Source organism: Vigna umbellata, chromosome 2, assembly GCF_029865625.1.
Source record: "Vigna umbellata cultivar VRB3 chromosome 2, Vumbellata_1.0, whole genome shotgun sequence".
Taxonomy (NCBI): domain Eukaryota; kingdom Viridiplantae; phylum Streptophyta; class Magnoliopsida; order Fabales; family Fabaceae; genus Vigna; species Vigna umbellata.
In genome coordinates this window covers 8,992,683-9,019,622 of record NC_142166.1, presented here as the reverse complement: position 1 = coordinate 9,019,622, position 26,940 = coordinate 8,992,683, and the positions used below count along the sequence as shown (strand labels likewise).

General features: G+C 35.8%; 1 protein-coding gene across 3 annotated transcripts; it reads right to left on the bottom strand.

The window, feature by feature from the left end:
* Positions 1-1,400: 1,400 nt before the first annotated feature.
* IMPL1 (myo-inositol monophosphatase like 1) lies at positions 1,401-23,080 on the bottom strand. Of its 3 annotated transcripts, none has more exons than XM_047322230.2 (10): positions 22,668-23,076; positions 22,306-22,373; positions 20,296-20,429; positions 19,831-19,919; positions 10,318-10,375; positions 9,957-10,009; positions 9,711-9,809; positions 9,522-9,635; positions 6,468-6,569; positions 1,401-1,618 (listed from the first exon to the last, which is right to left on the bottom strand). In XM_047322230.2, the coding sequence occupies exons 1-10, from the start codon at positions 22,923-22,925 to the stop codon at positions 1,520-1,522; spliced, it is 1,074 nt and encodes a 357-aa protein (XP_047178186.2). In that variant the 5' UTR covers positions 22,926-23,076; the 3' UTR covers positions 1,401-1,519. The 3 variants fall into 3 exon arrangements, with proteins under 3 accessions (XP_047178186.2, XP_087962137.1, XP_087962136.1); XM_088106011.1 differs by lacking the exon at positions 1,401-1,618 and adding an exon at positions 4,925-5,441 and having other exon boundaries at positions 22,668-23,079; XM_088106010.1 differs by lacking the exon at positions 1,401-1,618 and adding an exon at positions 5,932-5,991 and having other exon boundaries at positions 22,668-23,080.
* Between the last annotated feature and the right edge of the window lie 3,860 nt (positions 23,081-26,940).

The following is a 26,940-nucleotide window of genomic DNA, read 5'->3' as shown; positions in this document are numbered from 1 at the left end:
TGAAACTAGGAGGCTTATGTTTCTATCCAACCCAGAAGGCATATTAAGTACACAACCCAATAAAGTTATTTAGAGCTTTTTCCGAACCTATAACTCTTGAGTCATATTTACATATTATAATTAAATTTCAGTAGTTTGACATGTTAGTTATTATTTATCCTTATGTTATTATTATTACACTATTATTATACTTCTTAGATAAATATTATTCTAATAAGAACATAAGTCCATAACCCATGTTGATGCAATAAATACAAAAGTAACTCTCAAGATATACTTTTACTTCACATTTAAGATGATTACTCTCATATAATAGACCCTAACTCTGACTTGTGCATCAAAAAGTTTTTAAGGTGAATATTTCCCTCTCATTAACAAGGAAACCTTGTTCAAAGAGAATAAACAATAAAAAAACATCATTAGGATTTTGTGGCTTGTTAAACAAAACCACACTCCTCAAGATCCGAATAGATCATATTGTATTTCAATTTTTTGGTATTTCAATTTTTTGGAATTATATGAATGAGTTATCACTGAAAGTTAAGGAATATGCAAGCATGTGTGGTTGTATTTGAGCGTATAAATATATTCGGGAATGTAATTCAAAGTTGTTGGTGTCTTAGTTTTGGAAAATACGATTATCATTTTTGAAATTAGATATTGAATAAGCTACTTTTCAGACGCTATCCAAAAGTTTCGAGTAGTGGGATTATTTCAAGGATAAATATGTATCATTCCTCATCATCATCATCATCGTCATTATAATATCAGAGTTTTCATACATATTCACCTCTCTTTGCAATTTTAAACGACTCGATTATTGTTTGAAAATTCATGTTCAACTCAAATCACTCTCACACCGTTCTTCCCTTTTATTTAATTCCAACAAACGTCAATGTTTTTCTTTTTATTTCTGATGTAGGTCTTCCATAATTTTGTATGTCAGCTTTTCTTTTTCAATTTTTACAGTGGGTAGGTTTCATTTTGAAAGCGCACTTTTTTTTTCTCTTTTCCATTATATTTTGGAGGGTTCAACAAATATAATAGTGAACACTTTTCTTTATCACCTTTAAATATTACATTTTTCGTAAGTAGTAAACTGTTTGATAAGGAGAACAATATTTAAAGATTTATAATATAATGGACTAGTAAACTTCTTTATCTAAAGATATTCCTCTTTTTGTTGTTTACATTATTTTTTGTTCAATGTTATCCTTTAAATGACTGTTTTATAATTATCTACGATCAAATTGTAAAAGTTATTTATATTTATTTTTATAATTATAATTTTGTTATGCTTTATTATTATAAAAAAAAGGTAAACACATGCATATATAATAGCGATAGGACTTTGTGTACAAGTAGTAATGAAAACGTAAAAGCGTCATAATAGTAGTGGGTTTAAACAGTAAAACGATAAATGGATGTTATCATAGAAATTACTGTTTTGTGTTTGACGAAAAATACAAAGAACAAAAGTCTATGGCGGTTACAGTGAACAAAAGCAATTATTGGTACCTTAAACGTCTGCCCTGTAGTTCTCCGGTTTATACCACAATGAAAAATCAATTCCCTTGTTTTTCAATTTCTCTGTTGCAGGTCCAATTCTGTTCAAAAGCTGTGGAGCAGGCACAAAAAATTGTATTTTCATTTGCGTTAGCAACACTCTATAAAATTCGTTCACTTCATTCTTGTTATTTATATTCTATGCAAACAAATCCAAAATTAAGTGTAAGAAAACTAATAATTGTGAAACTAGAAGGGACTTAAATATTATGGGATGCCTAAATCTTAGATCAATTTGTATGAGATGTTAGCTTACTTATTTAGTTACAAGCTGTTAATAGTTATAGTTCTTGTTAAATGTACCGGTCTATTATATTAATCTTTGGCTTTTGGCTTAAGGGGCATGATTATATTGACCATCTTACCTAGAAAGCAGCCTCAATTAATCAAAAAGATTGTCTTTGATGATCAAAAGCTAATGTCTAAGTCTGTATATTCTTAAGTCAACTATTTACCATTTTCTGAAGCATATTTTTCGCACCCATGACACCTTTGTTGGGATTTGGGAGCAAGTATGGTTACTATGCACCAATAATACTCAACCCCTCAATGGTGTTCGCCAAAATCTTCTGAGCATCACTGTCCCTCAACGCCTTGATAGTCCCATGGTTGAAAACATGCGCAAGGTTCATGCTATTCTCTTCAATGAACTATTCGCTCATGTTGTCACTCCTGCCTAGAAACCTAGAGCAATGTCAGACCTTCTTTACGTTGATGGCATTGTATGGATTATTCAATGGGTATTAATCAATTTGTGATCAGATTTTGAGCTCTCCAACTGTGCCCACATTGAACTCAACTTGGTCCACTATACTGCATGTGCAATGCAAGTTATCACTTGTCATATTTTGCTAAGAGTATTGTTGAACGATCTTTGTTTCATTTTGCTTTAGTTCACTCATATTTGAGGACTGAGTGATGTTAGGTCTACTTTAGGGTTTCAGTGTTTTGTAACTTTCATTAATGATTATTTCACTATTTGCCTCCAAACCCACCACCTATGTCTACTATCTGAGTTTATCATCGTCGTTAGCATTTTACACCTTTTTGATAGGCCAACTTCTAACTCTACTTTGATGCCACCTCCTTTGTCCCCTCTTCTCGTGTTTGATCACCCTTTTACATTTTCTAAAACTACATGCTCCATACGTAATGTTTCCACTCATTATGTCACTTTGGTTTATCTTAGGTTGTCTTCATCTCATTATATTTGTTTTTCTTCCCTTTTCTCCGTGTCAATTCATAAAACTACAAGTGATGCCTTAACCCACCCGGATTGGAGACAAGTCACGCTCGATGAACTATGTGTTTTTCAAAACAGTAAGAATTGGGATCTTGTTCTTCAACCTTCTGAGAAATTTGTCGTTGGTTGTCAATGGGTCTTCATAATCAAAGTTGGCTTTACTCGCACTATTGATAGGCTAAAAACATATTTGGTGGCCAAAGGTTCCAATAAGATCTTTGATCCAGATTATGGTGACACCTTTTCTTTGATTGCCAAGATGTCCTTGTTAGATTATTTTTTACTACTCTTCAACATTGTTCCCTCTATTAGCTGGATGTAAAAAATGTGTTCCTACATGGGGATTTCACACGGTATTTCGTCTCAACAAATCTTTATATGGTCTTAAACAGTGTCTCATGGCATGATTTGAAAGATTTAGTGCAGTAATCCAATAATTTGGTATGACTTAAAGTGAGATTAATCATTTTGTGTTTTATCATCGTTTAGGGGTTGAATGTATATACCTATAATGACATTGTTCTTACATATAATTACATATAATGATTATCATCGCATTTGTCATCATTTTTAGACAACTTTGACAAACTTAGATATTTCTTTGGAATTGAGGTGACACAACCTAACAATAGAATTGTATTTTTTTAAAAGAAGTACGCTTTGGATATTTTAGAGGAATTGGACAAATAAATTCCAAGCCCCTTAACACACCTACATATCCTAATGTTTAACTTCTACCAAGCTAAGGGAAACCATTTAAAACCTTGTGAGATACAGGATATTAATTGGAAAGTTGAATCACCTCAGTCACTTGCCTTGACATGTCTTTGATGGTCAATGTGGTAAGTCAGTTTCTATATTCTCCATGTGCATAACATAAGAATGTTGTCATTCACATTCATTGAAGAAACCCTAAAATATTGTCTTTATTGGTGACAACTTGATATCTTGAAAAGGCAAAAGGTAAATGTAGTGGCAAGATCTAGTATAGAAGTAGAGTATAAAGCTATGACTTTTTGCCACCTGTGAACTTATTTGGCTCAAACAACTTCTTAAAGAATTGAGATTTGGAGAGGTTATACAAATGTCTCTCATTTGTGATAACTAAGCTACCCTTTATATAGCCTCAAATCTAGTATTTCAAGAGAGGACCAAACATATTGAGTAGATCATCACTTCATCCGTGAAAAATTTGTATATGGAGACATTACTACTCAATTTGTTAATTTCATTGATCAATGGGAAAATTTCTTCACCAAATCATTGCAAGATCTTGAAATTGACTATATTTGTAACAAGTTCGGAACATATTATATACACCATGTTGAGGGAGAGTGCTAAATGTATTTTTAACATATGGACCTAGGCCTATCTCCACGTATTGCTTTGTACCATCTACATATATAATATGGCCTTTGGTTGTGATCATATACAAGGATTCGTCCATATGAATATCCATCCAATATTCTCACATTTGTTACTCTGTTGGGAGCTTACGTAGCCATCTCTTTGTATTCTGAAAATATATTCAATAGAATTCAGTTCTTTCTCTTTCATTCATGTATGTGTTCTTTTTCATCTTATTTCAAATATGATACCAAAGATTTATAAGGAAAGCTATGCTCATCAAGTTAACAACTTTCACGACATATAGTATATACCATCAACTGTTCTTCGTTCTCTTGGATTTGCCAATAGCAAGTGTGATCCATCCTTTACCATTCTTGCAACAGGGTCCTCATTAGGTCATTATACTTGTATATGTAGAGGATATCATCATCACTAGTGACTCTATCCTTGATTCAAAATATGATTGAGTGATGATTCTCTCTATCCTTGATACAAAATATCAGTTTGCTCTCAAACAAATAGGAAATCTGGATAATTTTTCACGAAATTGAGGTTCATCAGCCAAAGAATATTCGTGACTTGCTTTCAAAAGCAAAAATGTCTAACGCTCAAATTCCCAAGCATGGTGCAAATAATTTCTTTGATCCCTCAATTTATTGTTGTATGGTTAGGTGCTCTTCAATGTGCAACAATTACTAGACCAAAAATTTGATATCTTCTTTTTTAAGCAAATATATGCCAAAAACATCATCGTGTAACTAGCAATTCCAAGTAGGTTGACACCAAGTTATCTCAATCATTTGTAACATAACAAAATATCTTTAAAACTAAAAATAAAATACAGAAGAGAATGGGGACTACCCAAAACACACTCAAAAAATAAACCTATAACTAGGTGCATTCCATCTATTCCTATAGAAATTAAACGTAATAAAATGTGGAATAAGATCCCACACATAGTACATCTATTTCTAATCCCAAAAGAAACAAGTTTCCCAGCACAATCGTTCCCTCAATATATATATGACATACATGAGATCTCATTCTGAAGCATACAACATATTCTGACACCAATTTTGAAGATGCCAAGGAACAATGTGATGATTATAGAAAGCTTGAACCACCAACTCAGAATCACAATCAATCCATGGACTATGCCATCCTATCCCAACCATAATTTGAAGAACTCAGATGGCATCAACAAGCTTTGCATAAATAGTTTTGTACAATGTCGGAGATCTCAGTGACTAAGGTTGAGTTAGATAGAAAGTCCACTTTACAACTATACAAGGAAATAAAAAATAATTTTATTCATAACAATCACACCACCTACATGTGTAATTGCAGACAGACAGACCATGAGATAAATAGGCTGTAGCATGCAGGTGGATTTATAAAGTAAAGTTTCAACTTGATGGCACATCGGATCATTACAAAGAGAGATTAGTTGCTAAAGGGTATACTCAAACCTATGGTATTGACAGAGGAGACATTTGCCTCAGTGATGAATACTTTCATAATCATGATCTAATTAGCAGCTTATTTTGGTATGAAAAATACTTTCTTGCATGGACAACAAAAGGAAGAAGTCTTCATGGAGATTGTTGTAAATAGAAAATAATTGGAATAAAAATATCATATGTATCTCCTTACTGATTAGGAAATATATTTACAACCTTCCTATTCATTTCAAGATATTTGTAGTTCCTTATTTTAAAGAACTTGATTATTAACAATAGAAATTATCAGAATGTTATATAAGGAACCTTTAGCTGAACTAAGCTCCGTCACTTTAAGTCAACATTTGATAAACCACGCATAGGGATGTGAAACTAACATGAAAGTAAAAATAGATTGTGTTAGGACGTGGAGGGTTTATGAAAGGCGAAAGAAAGTAGAGAAATAAGGATGAGTACTTAACTGTTGAACAGTTAAGGGGAGCGGGAAAAGATCTATATAAAGGACCTCTTTTGTAGTTTCAGTTAGTTAGTTACCACGTACATTGTATAGACCGGTGTTGAACCTGGTGAGGGAGGTTAAGCTCCCGGATACTGGATTGTATTCTTGATTTTTTTGTTGTGAATACAATACGTTTCTTTACTCATTCTTGTGTGTGCCTTTGGGGAAGTGTGTTAGAGAGTAAGAGTGTTAGGTTTCTAACCCAGTTTCCTAATAGATTGCTTGTTATAAACATGTCTTTAAATGGTGATGAAACTTGGAGATATTCATGTGTAAGGACAACCGGTGCATCCTATTCAATAAGTGCAACATAATTGTCTGCCATAAAGCAGAATCGGAAAAGACTAACCTCTGTATGGAGCAGGCCATTTGAAACCAAAACAGATCTATCAAAAACACAAAATTTTCCTCCATCCATGCGAGAAACTGTGCCACCAGCTTCTTCAACCATCTGAGTACACAATATTCTCATAATTAAATGATTCTGTTAAGAAAGTGAAGTGATAAAACTGAATCCATTCAAGGGATTACTAGTAAATAAAAAATTATATACTGAAATAGGGAGGTAAAGGAAACAGCATTCAATTAATCCTATAAATTTAATACAACTGTTAATTCCTCTCATTTTGTGTGATTCTTATGCTCGAAGTTAGCACACAAACTGCCATCAGTACCATGTTTAAGAAAGGTCTGAGAAAGGATGTGTGACAATTGCTAAGTTTTTTTACAATAGTGCTATACCTTTCAATGTGAAAAAGAGAGAGGAATTCAATGCTAATATATGGAGGAAGTAACACATACATCACTTGCTTTACAAGTACATAAGAAAACAAGTGGTTAGGAAATATATTTACAACCTTCCTAGTGAATAAACTTCCTAGTGAATAACACAAAAAGGAATCATGTTTTTGAACTCCATTGATGCATTTGCAATTTCGAAACAGCTTAAAAAGTTTTTGAGATGATAAATACAATTGTAGAATAGCTAGGGGATAATACAACAAACTATAAAGTTGCTAGTCAAATGTTCATGGCGAAGTGGAAAAGGCTATTTTGGACATTTTGTGTTGCACAATGTTAACTTAATGTTGGAGGATTATGAGGAGAACATCCCAATTCATGAGATGACAATTCAAAAAGATAAAATAATTACAACCTTTATCTATTCAAGAACTTCTCTAATTTCTCTACTACAACATTTCACAAAAGGAGGAGATTTGGTGAGGATGAGTATTACTCACTTTGCATCATCTTACTTGACATTAGGGTTTCATCATGAGAACAAGAGAGTTTTAATTAAAATATTAATTAGTAATGAATGGAAGTCTAGTAGGTTACCAAAACAAAGCATGGAAAAATAATTGAAGATGTGGTTTTGGATAAGGATTTTTGGAGGAATACCATAATTTGTTTAAAGGATGCAATAAGTTCCTTGAGTGGTTGATTTGGATAAAAAACTAGCCATGAGGTTCATTTGTGAAGCAATGAAAAAAGCTAAAGAGAAGACACAAAAGGCTTTTAATGCTGTCAAAAAAGATCATGAATACACATGGATAGGACATGATAAAGACCAAGAATGAGGCTTGAGGCTAGGATAGAAATCTTATATGTTTTGTAATTTTTTGTAAAATGGTCCAGCAATGGTTGTTTTCCTTTCTCTCAAGTGTTTATACTCTTTTTGGTGTTTTCTCTAACCACAGGTGTTGTTCCAACTAGGTTTCCACAACACCTAAGATGATAACTTAGAAAGATGTGAGTTCTCCAAGAAACATCGGTTAACCAAATCACTTCCAATCAAGAATATGAGGAATGAAAATAAAGGAAAACTCAATTAGAACTGATCAACTCCAAAGAGAAGAGAGATGATGACAATACTTCAAAGAATTCCAAGAAAAAGACAAACTAGAATTAAAGGCAAATTTTAGAAACTAGCACACAAAATGAAGTCCAAAGGGATGGTTCTAAATTTCATTAACAAAAGAAAATGAAAGTTGAATCAAAGAACAAAACACAACACAAATTGCAAATTCAATTTGAAATTAAACAAATTTTAAACTCTAAAGTGCTTGCCACTAGACACGAAGTCAAGCCAAAGGATTAACTAAGTGTGAAGGTTTGTATCAAAGAGTATTGTTTTGCTTTCAGTTGCTTGTTTTTCTTTTTCTTTGCATCTTATATGTCTCAGTTCTTTCTATTTCTTTCCTTCTTTGATTTGTTTTTCTTTCTTTTTGTTTGTGAGACCATGGTTTGTTTTTCTCAATTGTAACTCAAGAAGCAACTCATTGTTTTACTAATTGCATTCCAAAATCAACAAAGCAATAGTGATTTTTCATGTTCTAAGCAAAAAGATTGAACAATGTTTATCGAAATAGAATGGAATTGTTTCCACAGTTTCCACCAAAGGATAAAACATATAGAAAATATAGAAGAGATCAAAGATGAAGAAACCACAATTTAACTTAATTGATAAGTTTGAGACGCCACAATCAAGAGAAATTGATAAGTCAAAGAAAGAAGATTAGTCACTTTGAATAAAAATCAAAATTTCATTTTAAGAACCTAGAGAGAATTTCTCACTCAAGAAATGATTCAACTTCCAACATGAGCAATTATGAGTACAAGAGCTTACAAAATGTCTTTTACACTATGGACCTTGTATTCCTAGGCACAATCACTAATGAGGCCTATCCAACAAGCCTCTTAATAAAAACTAATGTCTAAAAAGTCTCTAATTACAAATAATTTGTAAGGCCCAATACAAGTCCCATACAAAAAATTACAAAACATACAAGATTTCTATCCTAGCCTCAAGCCTGCTTGGCCTTTTATCATAGCCTATCCATGTACTCATCAAAAGGTATATGATCTAATTGTCTATATATTTATTTATTTATTTTATGGGTTTTAAAACTGAAAACAAAAACTAACTCAATGTAATATATTTTGGTTTATTATTTTCCTTTGTGGGATGAAAGGTGAAACACGAAACTTCATAGGCCTTGGCATGTTGCGGACTATTTCATTAACTCTCAAATGCATTATTGTCCTAGATTTAAAGGTGATTTGGAACTTCAACAAGGTCTAACAGAATCTCTAACAAGCACGATGAAGAATAAGGATCAACAAACTTTGGGATACAATGTGGATATGTCCATGGACACTCTGAAGTTTGAAAACATTACACATTACCTTATATATACATCTTGAGCCTGTTCTTACCAAAGTTTTTGTGAGAAAGATTTCCTAAACCACTATTTGACTGATTGTCCTAATAACCACAGAAATAATTCTTCAAGAAAAATTACTCTTTCCATGAAAACCAAAACATGATTTAATCTCAAAGATGCAAGGCTTACTAACTTGTCAGAATAACTTTCTATGATATAAAACTTGAAGAGCATACCAAAACACCAGCAGCCATATCCCATGGCTTTAGACGATATTCCCAATAAGCTTCTACAATTCCTAATGCTACATGACACATGTCCACAGCAGCTGCACCAAGCCGTCTTACACCCTGAATATCAAAGTCAAGAAATTGAAGTGGAATGCAGAGAAATGAGGTGCAGTTCAATAGATTTCAGATGGATACCCTGCTGACATCTGTAAATTCTTTGAATAAGTCAATGTTAGTAGCCCATGCATCATCATGATCATACCCAAAGCCTGTCACTAGAAGAGATTTTTCCACCTAAGACAAGGGGAGAAGATTAGTTATACAACAATCATGAAGCACCATACAAATAGTATTTCAGATTGTTCCATTAAGGGTTGAAATCACGTTGACCCATGATCGTTGTTCACTTTCCGTATTCAACATCATTTTTTCATTAATCACCTGATTAGTTGCGCTCACTTGAATCCTTTGGCCATTACAAAATGCTCCACCACCTAGAAGAAAACTATATCAGCAGAAAAAATTAAAACCATCGAAAAAAACTAGCATAATCCTTTCTGTTGAAAATATGTCAGAAATTAGTAAATAAAATATATTGTAATAAATATAGAATATAGGCACATTATCTTTAATTTAGAGGAAACAGTATATCCTCCATTTATGTATTTATTTCTATATATCTATCCTACAGTTATCAGACATAAGGTTTCACTCTGTCTCTTTTCTTTACTCTTAATAAAAAATAAAAGTATTAAACTTGATTTTTATTAAAGGACTGATGGAAGTTAGGAAAATTCTTCACCTGCAGTTGCAGAGAAGAGGCGAGTATTCCAACACATTGGACCTCCTACAAACTCAACCTGAAAACAAAAAACCATCACGAGTTGGCATATCTTCTCTTATCCAATATTGTTAAACTCGAGTTTAGCTACTTGCCGAGTTTTCTTGAACTCGACTTATAAGCTTCACTCAAACACATAAGAGTTTACTTTATAAAAAGTGATAATAATGTTAAGGTATAGACGTATAAGACACAAGTCTTAATCCTAATATCAAGCCTAGAACACTCATGTTTTGATAATAACAAATAAGTGTTTAAAAATTAACTTGAGTGTGAAAATAGGTATTAAAAATAGTCTAGACAAGCATGAGATGCTCGGTTACAAAGCATAGATGAAGAGCTTGAATTATGAACAAAACTGCTAGATGCAAGTCAAGACAAGATAGTCTTCATTCCAAGACACTACAAAAAGCTAAAACACAGTCCCTATGTCTAAGACTCAACATGCTCAAAGTGCTAGACGAGCAACATTGGATGAAGACTTTTGAGACATAAGATGAAGACAACAACTAGACACGATCAACAAAGTCTAAGTGAAGTGCAATTGCTTTGAACCTTGGATGCATCTTACACGTTTTCAACATAAGACACGTTACAAAATGCATGTCTAAGAGTTGTAAAAATGGTGAACCAACCTTTAGGGTTACAGATTAAGGCGGGTGCCTTGCCCTTTCTTGGAATTCTATAAATACCTAAGTAAAAGGATAAGTGTAAGGATAACATACATTGTTTTACTTAATTACATTTATTCAAGTTGGTATAAAGAGCTAGACCGTCTGTCATCAACACCATCATCCTTTGTCGTTTCTGTCCACCAACAATGTCCACAGTCGTATCTCCTCCGGCGAAGTCAAGGTTAGGTGTGCCTCGAGAAGTGCAACCCATCCCCAGTAGTCTCCGCCTCAAATTATGTTAGATGCGCCGCCATGCGCTAGCCAGGTTGAGGAGCGTATCCGCCACACATCGCCTTCCCGGTGCCAGAATCACACCAAATCGTTGTCGTTCGTCTTGGCGAAGCCTCTTGGACGTGTTTTTGTCCTTGTCCTTCTCTTTCGGTGGTCGTAGCTCTCACCTAGGGTTTCCCTCTCAAAGCTAGGGTTTTTTAGAATGGCTTCCTCTCTATCTACTACTCCTACTATTATCACTGCAAAGCTCAACTAGTCAAGGATACCAAAAATCGTCTAGAACAAGATGTCTCTACTATTCCAAATGAAGATAAATCTCAGCAACAGAAACCGAACTTTAAGTTATGTACTATTTTATGGCAATCTGTTGAGAAAAATGTCTTAGAAGTTTTGAAACCTTACAAGACATGCTTGTCTTTATGGAAAAGGGCATAAAACATTTTTTCTAATGACATACAACATCTCTCTGATGCAACTCAAAGAGTAGCCCCACTAAAAAAAAAACTTGATAAGTTTTACATGGTCCTAACTCTGAGAAGCCTAAACTCGGATTTTGATCATGTACGTGACCAAGTTTTAGCTAGTGATCAAATCCCTTCAATCGACAACTTAGATACTAGACTTCTTTGGGTGCCTACATTATTAAAAGATGAAAATTTAACTAATGTTATTGAAACATATGCAATGATAGCACCACGAGTAAGAGGAGGAGGTCATAGGAACTGAGGAGGACGTGGTGGTCAAAGTGGGCGTCCTTAATGCTCATATTGTTAAAGAATGAGTCATACCCAAAAAAATGTTATTCTTGGCATGGTTTTCTAAATAAAGTTGCTCATGTGTCTAAATCTAACAATTCAGAATCTAGAAATTTTGATGAAGAGTAGCAATAATGTTTGAGGTATAAGTCTGAAAACTCTACCAATCTTGGCCAATCCTCTTTAATGTCAAATGTGCCAACTACATGCATCTCTCAATCCGTGAAAGGTCATAGTCTATGGATTTTTTTATTCAGGTTCCTCAAACCATGTTTCTAGTAACATTTCTTCATTTTTCTCCATTTCCTCTCTAAAAATTCCTCCTTTTATTACTGTTGCCAATCGATCCAAAGTGGCATCTCAAGGAATTGGCAAAGTCTTTACATCCTTCACTAAATTTAAATTCTATTTTGTACATTCCTCATGATCCTTACAATTTAATCTCTTTGAGCCAATTGCTTCTTCCTTAAACTATTTTGTAACCTTTACTGTTAATTCCTTTGCTATACAGGAACATAGTATGAGTCGTCTGATTGGAGAAGGACATGAGTAACAAGGACTTAATTTCCCAAAACTAAGCTCCTCATTATCTTGTTTTGCAACTTCATCCCTAAAACTTTTGCATGACCATTTGGGCCAAGCAAGTTTGACTAAGTTGAAGATGATGGTTACATACAAGTCTCAAATACATTCAAGCCTTAGATTGTGAGTCTTGTCAGTTAGGAAAGCATGTTAGATCTTCCTTTGCTAAAAAGTTTGAGAAACAATGTAATTCTATTTTTTCTACTATTCATTCTGATATTTAGAGACCACGTCGTGTCATTTCTTTGCTTTTAATTATTTTATAAGCCTGGTTGATGAATTCTCTCGATGTACTCAAGGTTTATTTAGTGAAAGAGAGATTTGAACTTTTATCCAAATTGATGTCTTTTTTTAATGAAATTAAGATCCAATTTGGGAAGACAATTAAAATGCTCTGAAGTGATAATGCTATGGAATATTTTTCTGCTGCGTTTTCTTCATTCTTATCTTTCTAAGGAATTTTACACCAGTCAACATGTCCTCATACTCCACAACAAAATGGCATAAAGAGAAAGAATATACATCTTATTGAAACTACATGCTCACTAATGTTGAATACTAATGTTCTTGTTCATCACTGGGGAGATGCAGTCCTCACTACCTATTTTCTAATCAATAGGACACCTTCTCTTGAAAATAAAGTTCCTCACTTTATAATTTGTTCAAATGATCTTTATACCATGTCTCTCCATGTGTGTTTGGGTGTACTTGTTTTGTTCATAATGTCTCTCCGGGTCTGACAAGCTTTATGCAAAGGCTATTAAGTGTGTCTTTTTGGGATATTCTCATCTTCAAAAAGCATATAAATGTTATTCTCCCTCAACCACAAAATATTGTGTTCCTTGGAGTGAACATTGTATCCTAGGAAAGTAAGAAACAAATTGTTGTTGCTCGATCTAGTGTAGAAGTTGAATATCAATCTATGGCCCTAGCTACATGTGAACTTGGGTGGAATAAACAACTCCTTCAGGAGTTGAAATTTTGTGAAAATGAGCAGATGAAATTGTATTGTGACAACCAACTAAGCTCTTTGTATTGTCTTTAATCCGGTGTATCATGAAAGAACATAACATCTAGAGATTGGTTGTCATTTTGTTAGAGAAAAGTTGTTGCCCAAGAGTCTTACTACTGAGTTTGTCAACTCTAATGAATAACTCACAGACATTCTAACTAAATCTCTAAAGGAACCTAAAATTCAATTTATATGTTCTAAGCTTGGTGTATATGATCTATATACTCCAACTTGAGGGGAGTGTTGAAATGTAATGTTTTTATTTATTATTTTTCTAGTATGTGAACCCAACTTTGGGGTTAGGGTTTTAGGCAAGTGCCTTGCCTCTTCTTTGTATCCTATAAATACATCAATAAAAGTCTAGCAGTGTAAGTTGAATACATTGTATTTTTCCCATCTCATTTATCTAAGTGCCATGTCAAACGATCTTCCGTTTTGCTCACATAGATAAAACCAATGAATTGTGGGTCTATTTATGCTAAGCTTTGCCAACTTCACCTTCACATCTTTCATTGCATTCTTTGTAATTCCCTGTAAGTGACAACTCTCATCACCTACCCTACTTGGTTGATTCCATCAAATAGGGGAGCTCGACCCTTCTTGCTACCATCAATATTCTTCTATGTCGACACTTAATGAACCTCCTTCTTGTGATAACTACCTTTCCAACCATTGCTTCACTCATTGATCATTTCTAAGAATAGAGATTGTGGGAATTCTGCAATCAAGAGTTTAATTGAATCTGCCAATGCAATAACCTTTTATGCAACAAATTGGCTCTATTAGTGAACTTGTGTGGCACAAATGAGTTTGTAACATGCAGGTTGAACCAATTGATAGAGTAAGAGAATTACTAAAACCAAAAATTAAAAATACTAAATTAAGATAGCAGCAGTGTCAATATCTCACAAATGGAGACCCAGAACAGTAGCTTTTCAAACAATACTCTCTCATAGGTTCCTAAATTGGGAACCTAATCAAGAATGCTCTACCTCACACAAGAACACAAGAAAGGACGAAAGAATATAGAATGATATTCACATAACCAATGTTTGTACAGTGAGAACAGAGGCTTAACCCTCTTCACAGGTCAATACCTGTCAACAACTAACTCTCCAAAAGTCCCTCTCCCACTAACCAACCCTTTATTTATAACTACCTCATCCTCCCCCCTTAACTGTCGAACAATTAAATGATGACAGCTAACTCGCTCTCTTATTCCTTCTCTCATATACAATCCACCCCTGCTTCTTATTCTTATGCCTATCAATACCCTCCTCCTGAAGTCCAACCTTGTCCCCAAGGTTGAAGTCGAGGTATTGTTCCCTGATGGTCACTTCATCCTCCCAGGTTGCACCATCTGGGCCTCCCTCTTGCCACTCTATCAGCAACTGTGGCACTTCCTCTCCTCCTTGTTGCGTCTGCCTTTTGCCTAGCAAGCCCATTGGCCAAAACGATGACCCTTCCACTTGCAGATCCTGTGGTAGTTCCTTCTCCACTCCTTGTGCGCCTATAGCCTTTTCTAACTGTGACACGTGGAAGACGGGATGTATCCTCGCGGTCTCCGGCAGCTGCAGCTTGTATGCCACCTCCCCAACCTTCTGAATGATCTGATACGGTCCAAAATATCTAGCTGCCAATTTTGAATGAAGCCTAGTTGGCATTGAAGACTGCCTACGGGGTCTTATCTTCAAATAAACCCAATCTCCAACTTCAACATTTGCTAGTTTTCTTCTTTTATTTGCCTGACGCACCATCACTTCCTGTGCTCTCTCCAAATGGAACCTCAATTGTTTCAAGGCTTCATCTCGTGTCTGAAGCTCTTGACTTACGGCCTCTACCAGTGTTTCGCCTGGAATGAATCTTGTGTCTGAAGACTGTCATCCACCCTTTTGGCTGCTCCGAACAAAAGCATCTTAGATACCCTTCCAATACCTGATTCAAGACCTTTGTTTGCCCATCTGTTTCGGGGTGGTAAGCGGTACTCATATTCAGCTTCGTCCCCTGACCCTTGAACAACTCCCTCCAGAAAATGCTCAGGAATAATGGATCCCGATCACTCACTATGGATTGGGGAATCCCATGCAACCGGATGACTTCCCTGATGAATACTTCCGCAACAGTCCTGGTTGAGTATGGATGCTTAAGGGGTAGGAAATGAGCGTACTTACTCAAGCGGTCCACTACCACCAATATAGCATCGTGCCCCTGCGATTTTGGTAGTCGCACTATGAAATCCATGCTTAATTCCTCCCATACTGCATTAGGAATTGGCAACGGTTGCAACAGCCCCTGAGGAGAAGAAGAGAGATATTTGTGTTGTTGGCACACAACACATCTGGCCACGAATTTTGTCACGTCTTTCTTCATTCCGGTCCAATACAAGGACTGGGCTATGCGCCTGTACGTTCGGTACACCCCGGAGTGGCCCCCAATCTGTGTTACATGGAATTCTGCTATCAACTTGGGAATCCACGTTGATTGTGCCGACAACACCAGCCTGCCTTTGTGGTGGAGCCTCTCGTGTTCCAGGGTGTAAGCGGGGTGGGTGTTAGGATCTCTCCTAATTTCCTCCATTACTCTATGTAAAAACTCATCCGCCTCCACTTCCCTCACTATCTCCCCGAAATCTTGCCAGAAGGGCCTGGCTACCATGCCCATATCTTTTTCCTCTTCGTGTTCCCCCTCACACTGCCTTGACAGGGCATCCGCAGCTTTATTCGTAGCCCCCGCCTTATAGATTATCTCGAAGTCGTAGCCCAGGAGCTTAGCAATCCAATCCTGTTGGTTTTGTGTGGTGATACGTTGTTCCAGCAAATGTCGGAGGCTTTTTTGATCTGTATGGACTACAAACCGCTGCCCTACGAGGTACGGCCTCCAGTGTTGAATGGCTAGCACTAGGGCCATCAGCTCCTTTTCGTAGATGGACTTGCTTAACTTTCCCTCGAATAGAGCCTTGCTAAAGAATGCTATCGGTTTTCTTCCCTGCATCAGGACTGCTCCCACGCCACGCCCCGAAGCGTCACATTCGATGTGGAAAGGTTGCTTGAAATCTGGCAATGACAGTACTGGGGCCGTAGTCATCGCCCTCTTCAGTGTTTTCCACGCCTCCTCTGCCTTCTCGTTCCAAGCGAAACCTCCCGTCTTCAGCAGCTCCGTCAGAGGTCGGGCAATCTTGCCGTAATCTTTGACGAACCTCTGGTAATACCCCGTTAATCCCAAAAATCCCTTCAAGCTCTTCACCATTTTCGGCCTTTCCCATTCGACGATGGCCTTTATCTTCTCATCATCCATCTCCACACCCCTGCTTGAAACATGTCCCAAGTACTTAACTTGGGTTTGTCCGAATTCGCACTTTCTCCGGCTAGCCACCCACTGATCTCGCTGCAGAGTCGAAAGAACGCGTTCGACATGCTCGAGATGTTCCCCCCAAGTGCGACTATAGACTAGGATGTCGTCAAAGAATACGAGGACGTACTTTCGTAGATAGGGCTGAAAAAGGTTGTTCATTGCGCTCTAAAACGTCGCCGGCGCGTTGGTGAGCCCGAACGGCATCACTACGAACTCGGAGTGCCCCTAGTGCGTTATGAACGTTGTCTTCTCTACATCCTTTTCACTCATACGAATTTGGTGGTACCCAGCCTTCAGGTCCACTTTAGAAAAATAGGACGCTCCCTTCAACTCGTCCAACAACTCCTCGATCACCGGTATGGGGAACTTGTCCGGTATCGTCGCTCGGTAAGTGCCCGGTAGTCTATGCAGAAGCGCCAGCTGTCGTCCTTCTTTTTCACCAGAATTACCGGACTCGAGTAGGGGTTGTGGCTTGGTCGGATCACCCCCGTCCGGAGCATCTCGGCAACCTGCTGTTCTATCTCGGCTTTCATCACGTGTGGGTACCGGTATGGCCGGACGTTAACGGAATCAACCCCTTCTTTAAGGGGTATGTGGTGCTCCATCTCTTTGTTAGGTGGCAGCCCCGTAGGCTCTGCAAAAACCACGTCATGTTTGTCTAGAAGTATCTCCATTTCTTCTTTCTGTTTTTCGGTGAGGCCCAAATACCTCTGTACATCATTATGGGCCTCCATTGAGCCCAATTCCCAAACCATGAACCAAGCCTCTGCTTTATCAATTTTTAACAAAGCACTAGGTCCCACCACTTTACGTTCCAACGTGGGGTCCCCCTTCACCGTTATCTCCTTCCCTCCTTGTTGATACACCATCGTCAGCTTCCCCCAGTCCACCGTCACTTCCCCCAGTTTCTCCAACCACTCCACCCCGAGAATCACTTCTACTCCCCCGAGTTCGAACAAGTAAAATCGTTCGACAATCTTAGCATCCCCCAACTCCAGTGCTACCTGCTCACAACAACCACTGATTCTCTTCTTCTGGCCGTCTCCCAGACTCACCATATATGGTCGAGTATCCACCATCACCATCTTCAGTTCCTCCACCACCCTTCGACCGATAAAGTTGTGGCTCGCGCCACTGTCAGTCAAAACCAGTACCTATCGTCGCCCAATTCGTCCTCGTAACTTCATCGTTTTGGGTGACGTGAGTCCGCCGGCTGATAAAGCCGATAACTCCATCTTAGCGATATTCAACTCAGTTCCCACATCGCTTTCAGTTTCTTCCTCCTCTTCCGCTAAAATTAGCATCCTTAGACCCGTCTTTGGGTAGCGATGGCCGGGGCTGAAGGATCTGCCACACCTGAAACATCTCCCCTCCTCTCTCTGTTTGATATACTCCGAGTATGGTAGATTGCGGACATTCCGATCACTTCCGCCATTGTTGATTCTCTCGTTATTTTGCCCCTGGGTCGCGTCTTTCCTAACAGACCCAACACTTTCAGCCGGCCCTCCTCGTACCGTCTTGTCACGATTAGATTCCACCCGCATTACCGCACCTGACGTTTTTCCCCAAGAACCTTGATTCTTGGACACCCATCCTCCTCCCGCTTTCGAAGTCGTACACAAACCTGTTCCTCGGGCATCTAGTTTGTTTGCGCAACCAACACTTCGAAATCACGAATATACTCCTCCACCGGCCCCACCTGTCTTATGGTCGACAGCCTCTCATAAACCGTCCCCCGTGTTCCTCCCCCGAAGCGTATTCCCAAAGCCCTCTTCAATCCATCCCAAGAATGGTTCCTGGTCTTTTCTCGCCAAAATCGGAACCAGCTCCCGGCGTAGCCCTCCATGCTAATAAAAGCCAATTGTAGCTTCTCCTCTTCAGCCACCCTTTGGATCTCGAAAAACTTCTCTGCTCTGCCTATCCATACCCATGGCTCGCCCCCTTCAAACACGGGTAACTCGACCCGTTTCCTCCAATTGACCATTCCTCCTTGGTTACCTTCTCCGCCTCTTCCCCTTTCGTCGTTGGGTCCACCCCCATTATCATTCACCGACGATTGACTCTCATCCTGATGTTGGCCTTTGTGATTGTGATTACGTTCTCCAAGCGCTTTCAAGATTGCTTGAATGTCCTGTTGTATCGCTGCCGTCTCTTGTCGCAGAGCCCCCGTGTCTGCTTTCGTCTCGGCTATTGCAATCTCGACCGCCTCCAAGTGCCCTTCAACAGCCACCACTCTCCCCTCCATTATGCGCTAGCTTCTCCTCTCCAATTGGGATCCGGCAGGTCAGACCAATTGATAGGTTCCTAAATTGGGAACCTAATCAAGAATGCTCTTCCTCACACAAGAACACAAGAAAGGACGAAAGAATATAGAATGATATTCACAGAATCAATGTTTGTACAGTGAGAACAGAGGCTTAACCCTCTTCATAGGTCAATACTTGTCAACAACTAACTCTCCAAAAGTCCCTCTCCCACTAACCAACCCTTTATTTATAACTACCTCATCCTCCTCCCTTTAACTGTCAAACAGTTAAATGATGACAGCTAACTCGCTCTCTTATTCCTTCTCTCAAATACAATCCACCCCTACTTATTATTCTTATTCCTATCACTCTCTCTATCTGAAAACTTGGGCGTTGTTTGATGCAGACCAACTAGTTGATCTTTTCCAAGTTCCCCATCAAGCCTGGTAGTGGTCTATCAATTATTCTTTTGCCAAATACACATTATAGCTATATCTTAATTTGCATTATATTATAAACTAATAATATGTTTACGCGAAGTATACAGAGATACAGAGACAATTTATATGAAGCCATTATTGTTTCTTTTCCCCATGTTCACATAAACAGTATGGTTAAATTACCACTGCGGCAGCAGCAGGATTCCCTCGATATAGAACTCCAACAGAGACAGCAAAGCTCGGATAACCATGTGCAAAGTTTGTTGTTCCGTCTGCAAATTTATCCAAATTTTGTAATTAAACTACACAAATAATGTGCAGAAAAAGCAATGGTGAGGAACATGCAGTCTGAGAAAATCATTGAAGGAGGAAAAAGATATTTTAGGCTTAAATTTATTTTTGGTGCCAAAAAGTATGACACTAGATAAAAAAATTATTTATTTTTAGTTCCTAAAAAGTACAAAAAATAATACTTTTCGAATCCCCAGTAGGGAGTATAATCCACATTATTTTGTTAAACGTAATAAGTGGATAATTAGAGGTGCTATAAAATTCCTTCCTTTGATTTAAAAACAAAGATAATCTTTATAAGGACTTAAACCATAAATACTTGTGTGCTTAAAACCATAAATACTTGAAATCCCAGACCTAAAGGATCAATGCACCAGAGATAATCAGATGCTGTATCTCCTATAACTCCTCCTTCTTCCCCAAGAATAAGATGATCATCAAAATTCTTTTTCACCACTTCTAATATGGCAGCTTCACTCATTTTATCAGTCCTGCAAATTATTCAAAAGCTAGTGAAAATAGGGTTAAGAAAATGATTCGTATTTGGTTAGAGAAAGAAACAAACAAAACATGCAAACAGGTTGTTAAGAGCTATTGTCTGTTATCTCGTTAGTTCCATTATCATTCTGTAGAAGTCAAAATTATGCAATTTCCATCTGTGCAGTTCTGTAAAGAAAAAATAGTTCCATACAATACGATGAAGATCAACAACAAAAGAAACCAGGAACGTGTTTGTTTTGTAATTTCCATTTTACTCTAAAGATATTTTATTTTCAATTTTTTTAATTATTTTTTCTAAAGTTTAAATTGCTTATATATTTTAGTTCAATAAAAATAAATATTAAATAATACACACTTCTTGTTTGGATGAATCAATTTATGCCTATTATGAAAAAATTTAATAGCAATAAGCAATATTTAAAAATATTGTAACAATAAAAATCTTTTATATGAATAATACTAGCACTGATACTATAATAATCATAATTATTTTATATGTTACATAACACATCTTATTATATTAATTATATGTGATACTAATTTAATTATGTATGAGAATTTATAGGCATAATGAAATATATATTGCTCACAAAAACTAATTACATTTCAAAAATTTATACAAGAACTGGATTGTTTAAATCAATTCAAACTACTTTTTAAATAGATTGAGTTAAATTTTAGATTTAATATTTCATTTAAGTCATTCTTATAAATGTTTTATTTAAATAATATATATATATATATATATATATATATATGAGAAATATTAATTAAATAATTAAATTTATACAGATGTGGATGTGAAGAATGGCGTGCAATATTATACGTATATCCGAACCGAATACCCCTCAAATTTTATGGGTAAATGTACATCTGAATTGAGGCAGTAATTACCTAACGCATTTCACTTTTACTTTGAGGTTCCTTAAGGTCTGTAAAATTGTAATCCCTTGCTAAATGCAATACTATCATGGCATATTTTGTGCTAGTTTCTGCGCACCATGGAGAAAGAAAATTATGACAATAAAATGATAAACCAAAAACAAATCGGGACGATACAGGCATATATGAACACCATTAAGACTTGTGAGTGGTCAGAAACTAGCGAAGATGCACAGCCAAGCTATGTAGAGGACGAAGGCGCATACAAGAATTACATATGCACAAGAAAAATGGGAGCACATCTTAACTCCATGGTGCTCAGCTCTTAGGGACGGGTAGATCAGCAGACAGCAGATTTTATTATAATGGTAGTGGCTTTGCTAGAAAAGTTGCCAAAAGAAATTCCAGCATCAATAGCACCAATGGCTAGAAAATTTAGTTGATGAGTGGATTTTCGTGAATGCTTGAGAGAAAAAGCACACAATAGCTCTTATATACACACATATAAATATATATACTTGAACTGTGTAAGAAAATAAAGAGTTATACCAATTACATTCTCATCATCTCTGTTTGTAGTAACCAAAACTTTTAAAAAACGAAATAATAATATGCTGAAATGAATAGGAAGATTATGAAGATATTTTAACCTAATTACTATGGAGATATTGAGAATACTTCTTATCCTAGTATATATATTATTTACATCACTCTCTCTTAATTGGTAATTGAATATCAATCATTCCCAACTTACCTACAAGATCCGGGAATCTATCCTAAGAAAGCCCTTTTAGTGAAAATGTATCTGAAATCTTGTAGAGACGAAAAGTATTGGGCAACTCAAAGGATTTCCCAAATCCTGTGCTACCCAACTATATGAGAACAAAAAGGAAGATACTAGAACAGAGAGCACATTGTTTGTTTCGATAAATTGATTTGAACATAGGAAGGTAAACATCAATTATAGTTACAACGAAACCTTACTCGGTCACCAAGTCAGTTGATCCTTTATATGTAATATTTCGAGGCTTATTGACTGCTTCCATCACAACCTGTAAATAAGGTGTAATATCCAATATTAAGAAGGTGGTATGCCAAAACCATATTCAAAATGAGAGAGTCTCATCACAGTTGCACAGAAATATAATAGCACTTCGAATTTCGTGTCCGAAAACCCTTACTTTCCTTCTCATAATGGGGAGAGGAAAGAGACCTTAGTAGTTAAAAAATGGAAATAAATTAAACAGACACAGTTATCATGAAATCCTAAACTCGATGCACAAGCAAGCTGCAGAGAATAACAAATGTGAGTGAAAATAACAATGCAAAAGTGGAAACCGGAAAACCTGAGCGCCAGTATTTGCTGCAGTTTTAACGACTTCAATGAGATGAGACGGAGGAATAGGCCCTACTGATGGGGCAGCCACCGTTGGAAACTTATCAGATAGCAAAGAGTTGGCAATTAGGGACTGTGACCTGGATTTGGAGAGAATTGGATGGTACCCATTTGGATGAAATTTGAAAGGGTAAACATTAGAAAATTTTAGTGTAGAGGATAACGACCGTAGAGGGGAAAGGGTTACAGCTGAGAAGACAGTTGACATTATTAGTTTTCAATTGCAGAATGTACGTTGTTCTGTTTTGATTCAACGTTTCCTCTGCAAGCGTTTATGCCTCGAAGGCCAAACCGATGTATCGAACTCCACTGATTTCAGCAAAGCAATGGATAGTTGGATACCCAAAAGGAAGGGAAGGAAAAAAAAAACTAATTTTATAAACTATTCACATTTTTATTATATCAAAATAATATATATATATATATATATATATATATATATATATATAATTTTGAGAAAATAGTATTTAGAAAATAATATAATCCTGAATTTTTGAAAGAAAATTACTTAATTATATACACAACAGTATAATTTTATTGTTTATATAATTATGCTGTTTTTATGATTAATTAATCAAAAAATAAAAAATTGATATAATTTAATATATATATATATATATTAATATATATATATATATATATATATAATGTGTGTGTATAAATTTTTAAAAATAATATTAATAAAATTATGTGACGTTATCTTAAAAGAAATACTTAATTATTTTGAATTAATAAAGTTATTCAATTACTTATATTATTAAATAAAGAAATTATTTATTACTTATCGAAGGGTAAAATTATCCGATTAAAAATACCTCTAGAATAAGCTACCAAACGGTGCATTTTCATTAACAAAGGAATATAACATTCACATCAGAAAATATGCTTAAATAGATCGATAATTTATTTTTTTATGGTTAATATTTTTCTTAAATTTTTTTGGTGTGTCTTTATTTTATTGTGCAACTTATAATATCATTTATTCTCCTTTCAGCTAATTTTTGTCAACAAAATGTTATCCACTATAGTAATTTTTTCATATGGAAAAAATGTAAAAATCTTTTATAAATTAAGAATTTACAAACATCTTTAGAAATTAAACAAGTTATTATTTGAAACTAAGTCACACCTAACTAAATTCTAGTATTATTTAGTAAATAATCACTCTTATTCTTTTTTGAAAGTAGTTATTCTTTGTTAAAATTAAATAGTTTGAAATACAAGTATTTTAACTAAAGTTGAACATTATTTTGAATCAGTCACTCTTAAAATTAAGTATTCTTTGAATGTAATAACGTGGGACTAATATTCAGTATCTTTTGGAATGCAGAGACTTTTGATTAAACATTAGTTTATAAAAAAAGATAGTTGGCGTGGAACAACTTTCATAAATCCTTTAAGAGATATTTGTTGTAGACAATTCGGACCCTAGACAACCTAACCTCTGCATAGCCTATCTATATAGAGAGTCTAGTTCCACTTAATTATTTATGAGAATTTTGGAGATAGAAAAAGACTATGACTAAAATTATTATGACTAAAATTATCTCTAACATACATGTTTTTATTATTCGAATATTGTTAAGAAAATCTCACAATATACGTGCTAACATATTTTTCTAAAATTGAGTTTTATTATTTATTGATAATCGAAGATTTTAAATAGTTGTAACATTTATAATGTTACGAGAATAAAAATAAAATATCAATTATCTTAAAAATAAAATATGTTTAATCTATCATAAAATAATATTATGCCGAGATAAATCAAAAGTCATAACTACGTATCCTTATTTTATCTCTATCAAATCAAACTAAATATTACTATATCCAAAAACTAATAAAATAAGATTTAAACAAAAATTATTAATAAAACCCTAAAATTTAAGTTTATCCCAACAAATTCCCCCATAAACTTAAATTCTTCCTTCCTTCATTCAACTTTCCATGCGCATCATCCCACATCGGATTTGCTTCTTTCAATCAGATTTGAGTTGGAGTTATCGAAGCTCTTACTAGTCATACCTTGCTTCAAGCGCCTTCTCTCCAATATTTTCAACTCTAGTTCATACAACCGGTTCTTCTTCGCTTTTGCTTTGATTGCTAGACGACCATGTTTATCCTTTAAATACAGTACTTGGTCCTTCATAAAAATTGAATTACCTTTTTTCAATTATCTGACACATGTTTAAAATATTGCTCTTCATCTCGGGAACATAGTAAACATCTCTAATCTCTCCAACTCGTCCATTGTTTTGCATATGCCGAATTGTTCCACGCCCTTTCACGGCCATCTTAGAGTCATCTCCGAAAAACATAAATTTGACCTCCACCTTGGTGAGTTTATAAAAAAAGTTCTTGTTTCCACACATATGATTGCTTGCCCAATATTTAGATACCATACTAAGTTGGTAGAAATCTCATTAGTCTTTGATTTCAAGCATGTTCTAACATCCGCCTTCTTTAGCTCCTCAAGCTCAACCCTTTGTTTATTCATAATCTCATTAGCTTCATCTAGAAGCCTCTGTATCTATTGAATCTCTTCGTCTTTTTGTTTGAGTTCCTTTTCCACGTTTGTTGCACCTTTTACCGAGACCAATTCATCCATTATTGAGACCAAATTTTCTATGACCACTGCATCCGAGCTCTTTACCGGCAAGAGTTCTTCTGCATCTTCAGTAACGAGATTTATTCTCCCCCTTTGTCTCGGTCTTGCAATACTTTGCAATATGGCCAGCCTTGCCACAGTTGTAGCACTTGATTGATCTACACTTATTTGCATAATGGCCATACTTGCCACACTTAAAACACTCAACTCTTGACAGATCTCCTCGGCCTTTCCTTTGTCCTCAAACACGCCAATTCTGTTGACCGATTTGCTTTTCATTATCATTCTCAAAATTACCTTGGCCACGTCCACCTCGTCCTCGCCCTCCTCATCCTCTACCGCCAGAACCTCGGCTCTGAGTAATCCGAGATTTATTCGAGTCAAACTGTACTTGTAATGCTTGATCGCCAGGTTCAACATGATCATCCCAACTCCTTCTCCTTTGTTCGTGGGCTTCTAATGACCCAGCAAGTTCATCCACTGTGAGAACTGACAAGTCTTTCGATTCTTCGATGACACACACGATACTTTCGAAATCTTTTGTAAAGGATCTCAAATTTTTCCCACAACCCAGCGAGATGGCATTTGTTCTTCATTCCTTCTGAGTTGGTTGACCACCTTTTCCACCCGAGTTATGTACTTGGTTATATGCTCTTTGGACTCCATCTTCAACTGTTCAAACTCTCCTCTGAGAGCTTGTATTCGGACTTGTCTAATGCGTTTATCACCTTTATACGCAACCTCCAATATCTCCCACGCTTCCTTTGCTGATTTGGCATTCGCTATTTTTTCGAATCCCGACTCATCTACTACATTGTAGATAAAATACAATGCTGACCCATCTCATGGACGTTATTTCTTTAACGTGGTTATATGTGTCACCGTCTGATGTTCATCTTCATCAGGTTCAACGTACCCGTCTTCCACCATATCCCAAATGTCTTGGGATCTCAATAACGCCTTCATCTGTAGGCACCAATTAGCATAATTGATTTTTTTCGTCAATTGTGGCACACTCATACCATTGACAACATTTGTCATCTCTCTCCACAAAAAATCAAGCACTCATTTTTTCTCTCACGATGTTTGACTCTTCCATCTCTCTTTTTTTTCTTTCTCTCGGTACTCAAAGCATAAAGTTCTGATACCACTGATGAGAAAATCTCACAATACACACACTCAGATATTTTCCTAAAATTGAGTATTATTATTCATTGATAATTGAAGGCTTTAAATAGTCGTAACACTTACAATATTACGGAAATAAAAATAAAATCTGAAAATAAAATATCAACTATCTTGAAAATAAAATCTGTTTAATTTATCATAAAATAATATTATACCTAGATAAATAAAAAATCATAACTACGTATCCTTATTTTATCTCTATCAAATCAAACTAAATATTACTACCCAAAAACTAATAAATTAAGATTTAAACAAAAATTATTAATAAAACCCTAAAATTTAATTTATCCCAATTGCAATGTGTGTTTTGTTTAGACTATCGAATGATTCAATCAGTCTTGACGATGGATGATCTGTACGTTCTTATATTTGCTATGTGTTTTCAAAACTGTCTTGCGTAAACAAGACGTAACAACAAATGTTTCTC

What these genes read in the sequence shown, in the direction of transcription:
- IMPL1 (XM_047322230.2), bottom strand. Translation starts at nt 22,925, where the DNA reads ATGTCAACTGTCTTCTCAGCTGTAACCCTTTCCCCTCTACGGTCGTTA. An exon ending in CCTCTTCTCTGCAACTGCAG is followed by an intron (nt 10,010 to 10,317) that starts GTGAAGAATTTT and finishes GTTTTCTTCTAG; the next exon opens with GTGGTGGAGCATTTTGTAAT. An exon ending in ATATGGCTGCTGGTGTTTTG is followed by an intron (nt 6,570 to 9,521) that starts GTATGCTCTTCA and finishes TTGTGTACTCAG; the next exon opens with ATGGTTGAAGAAGCTGGTGG.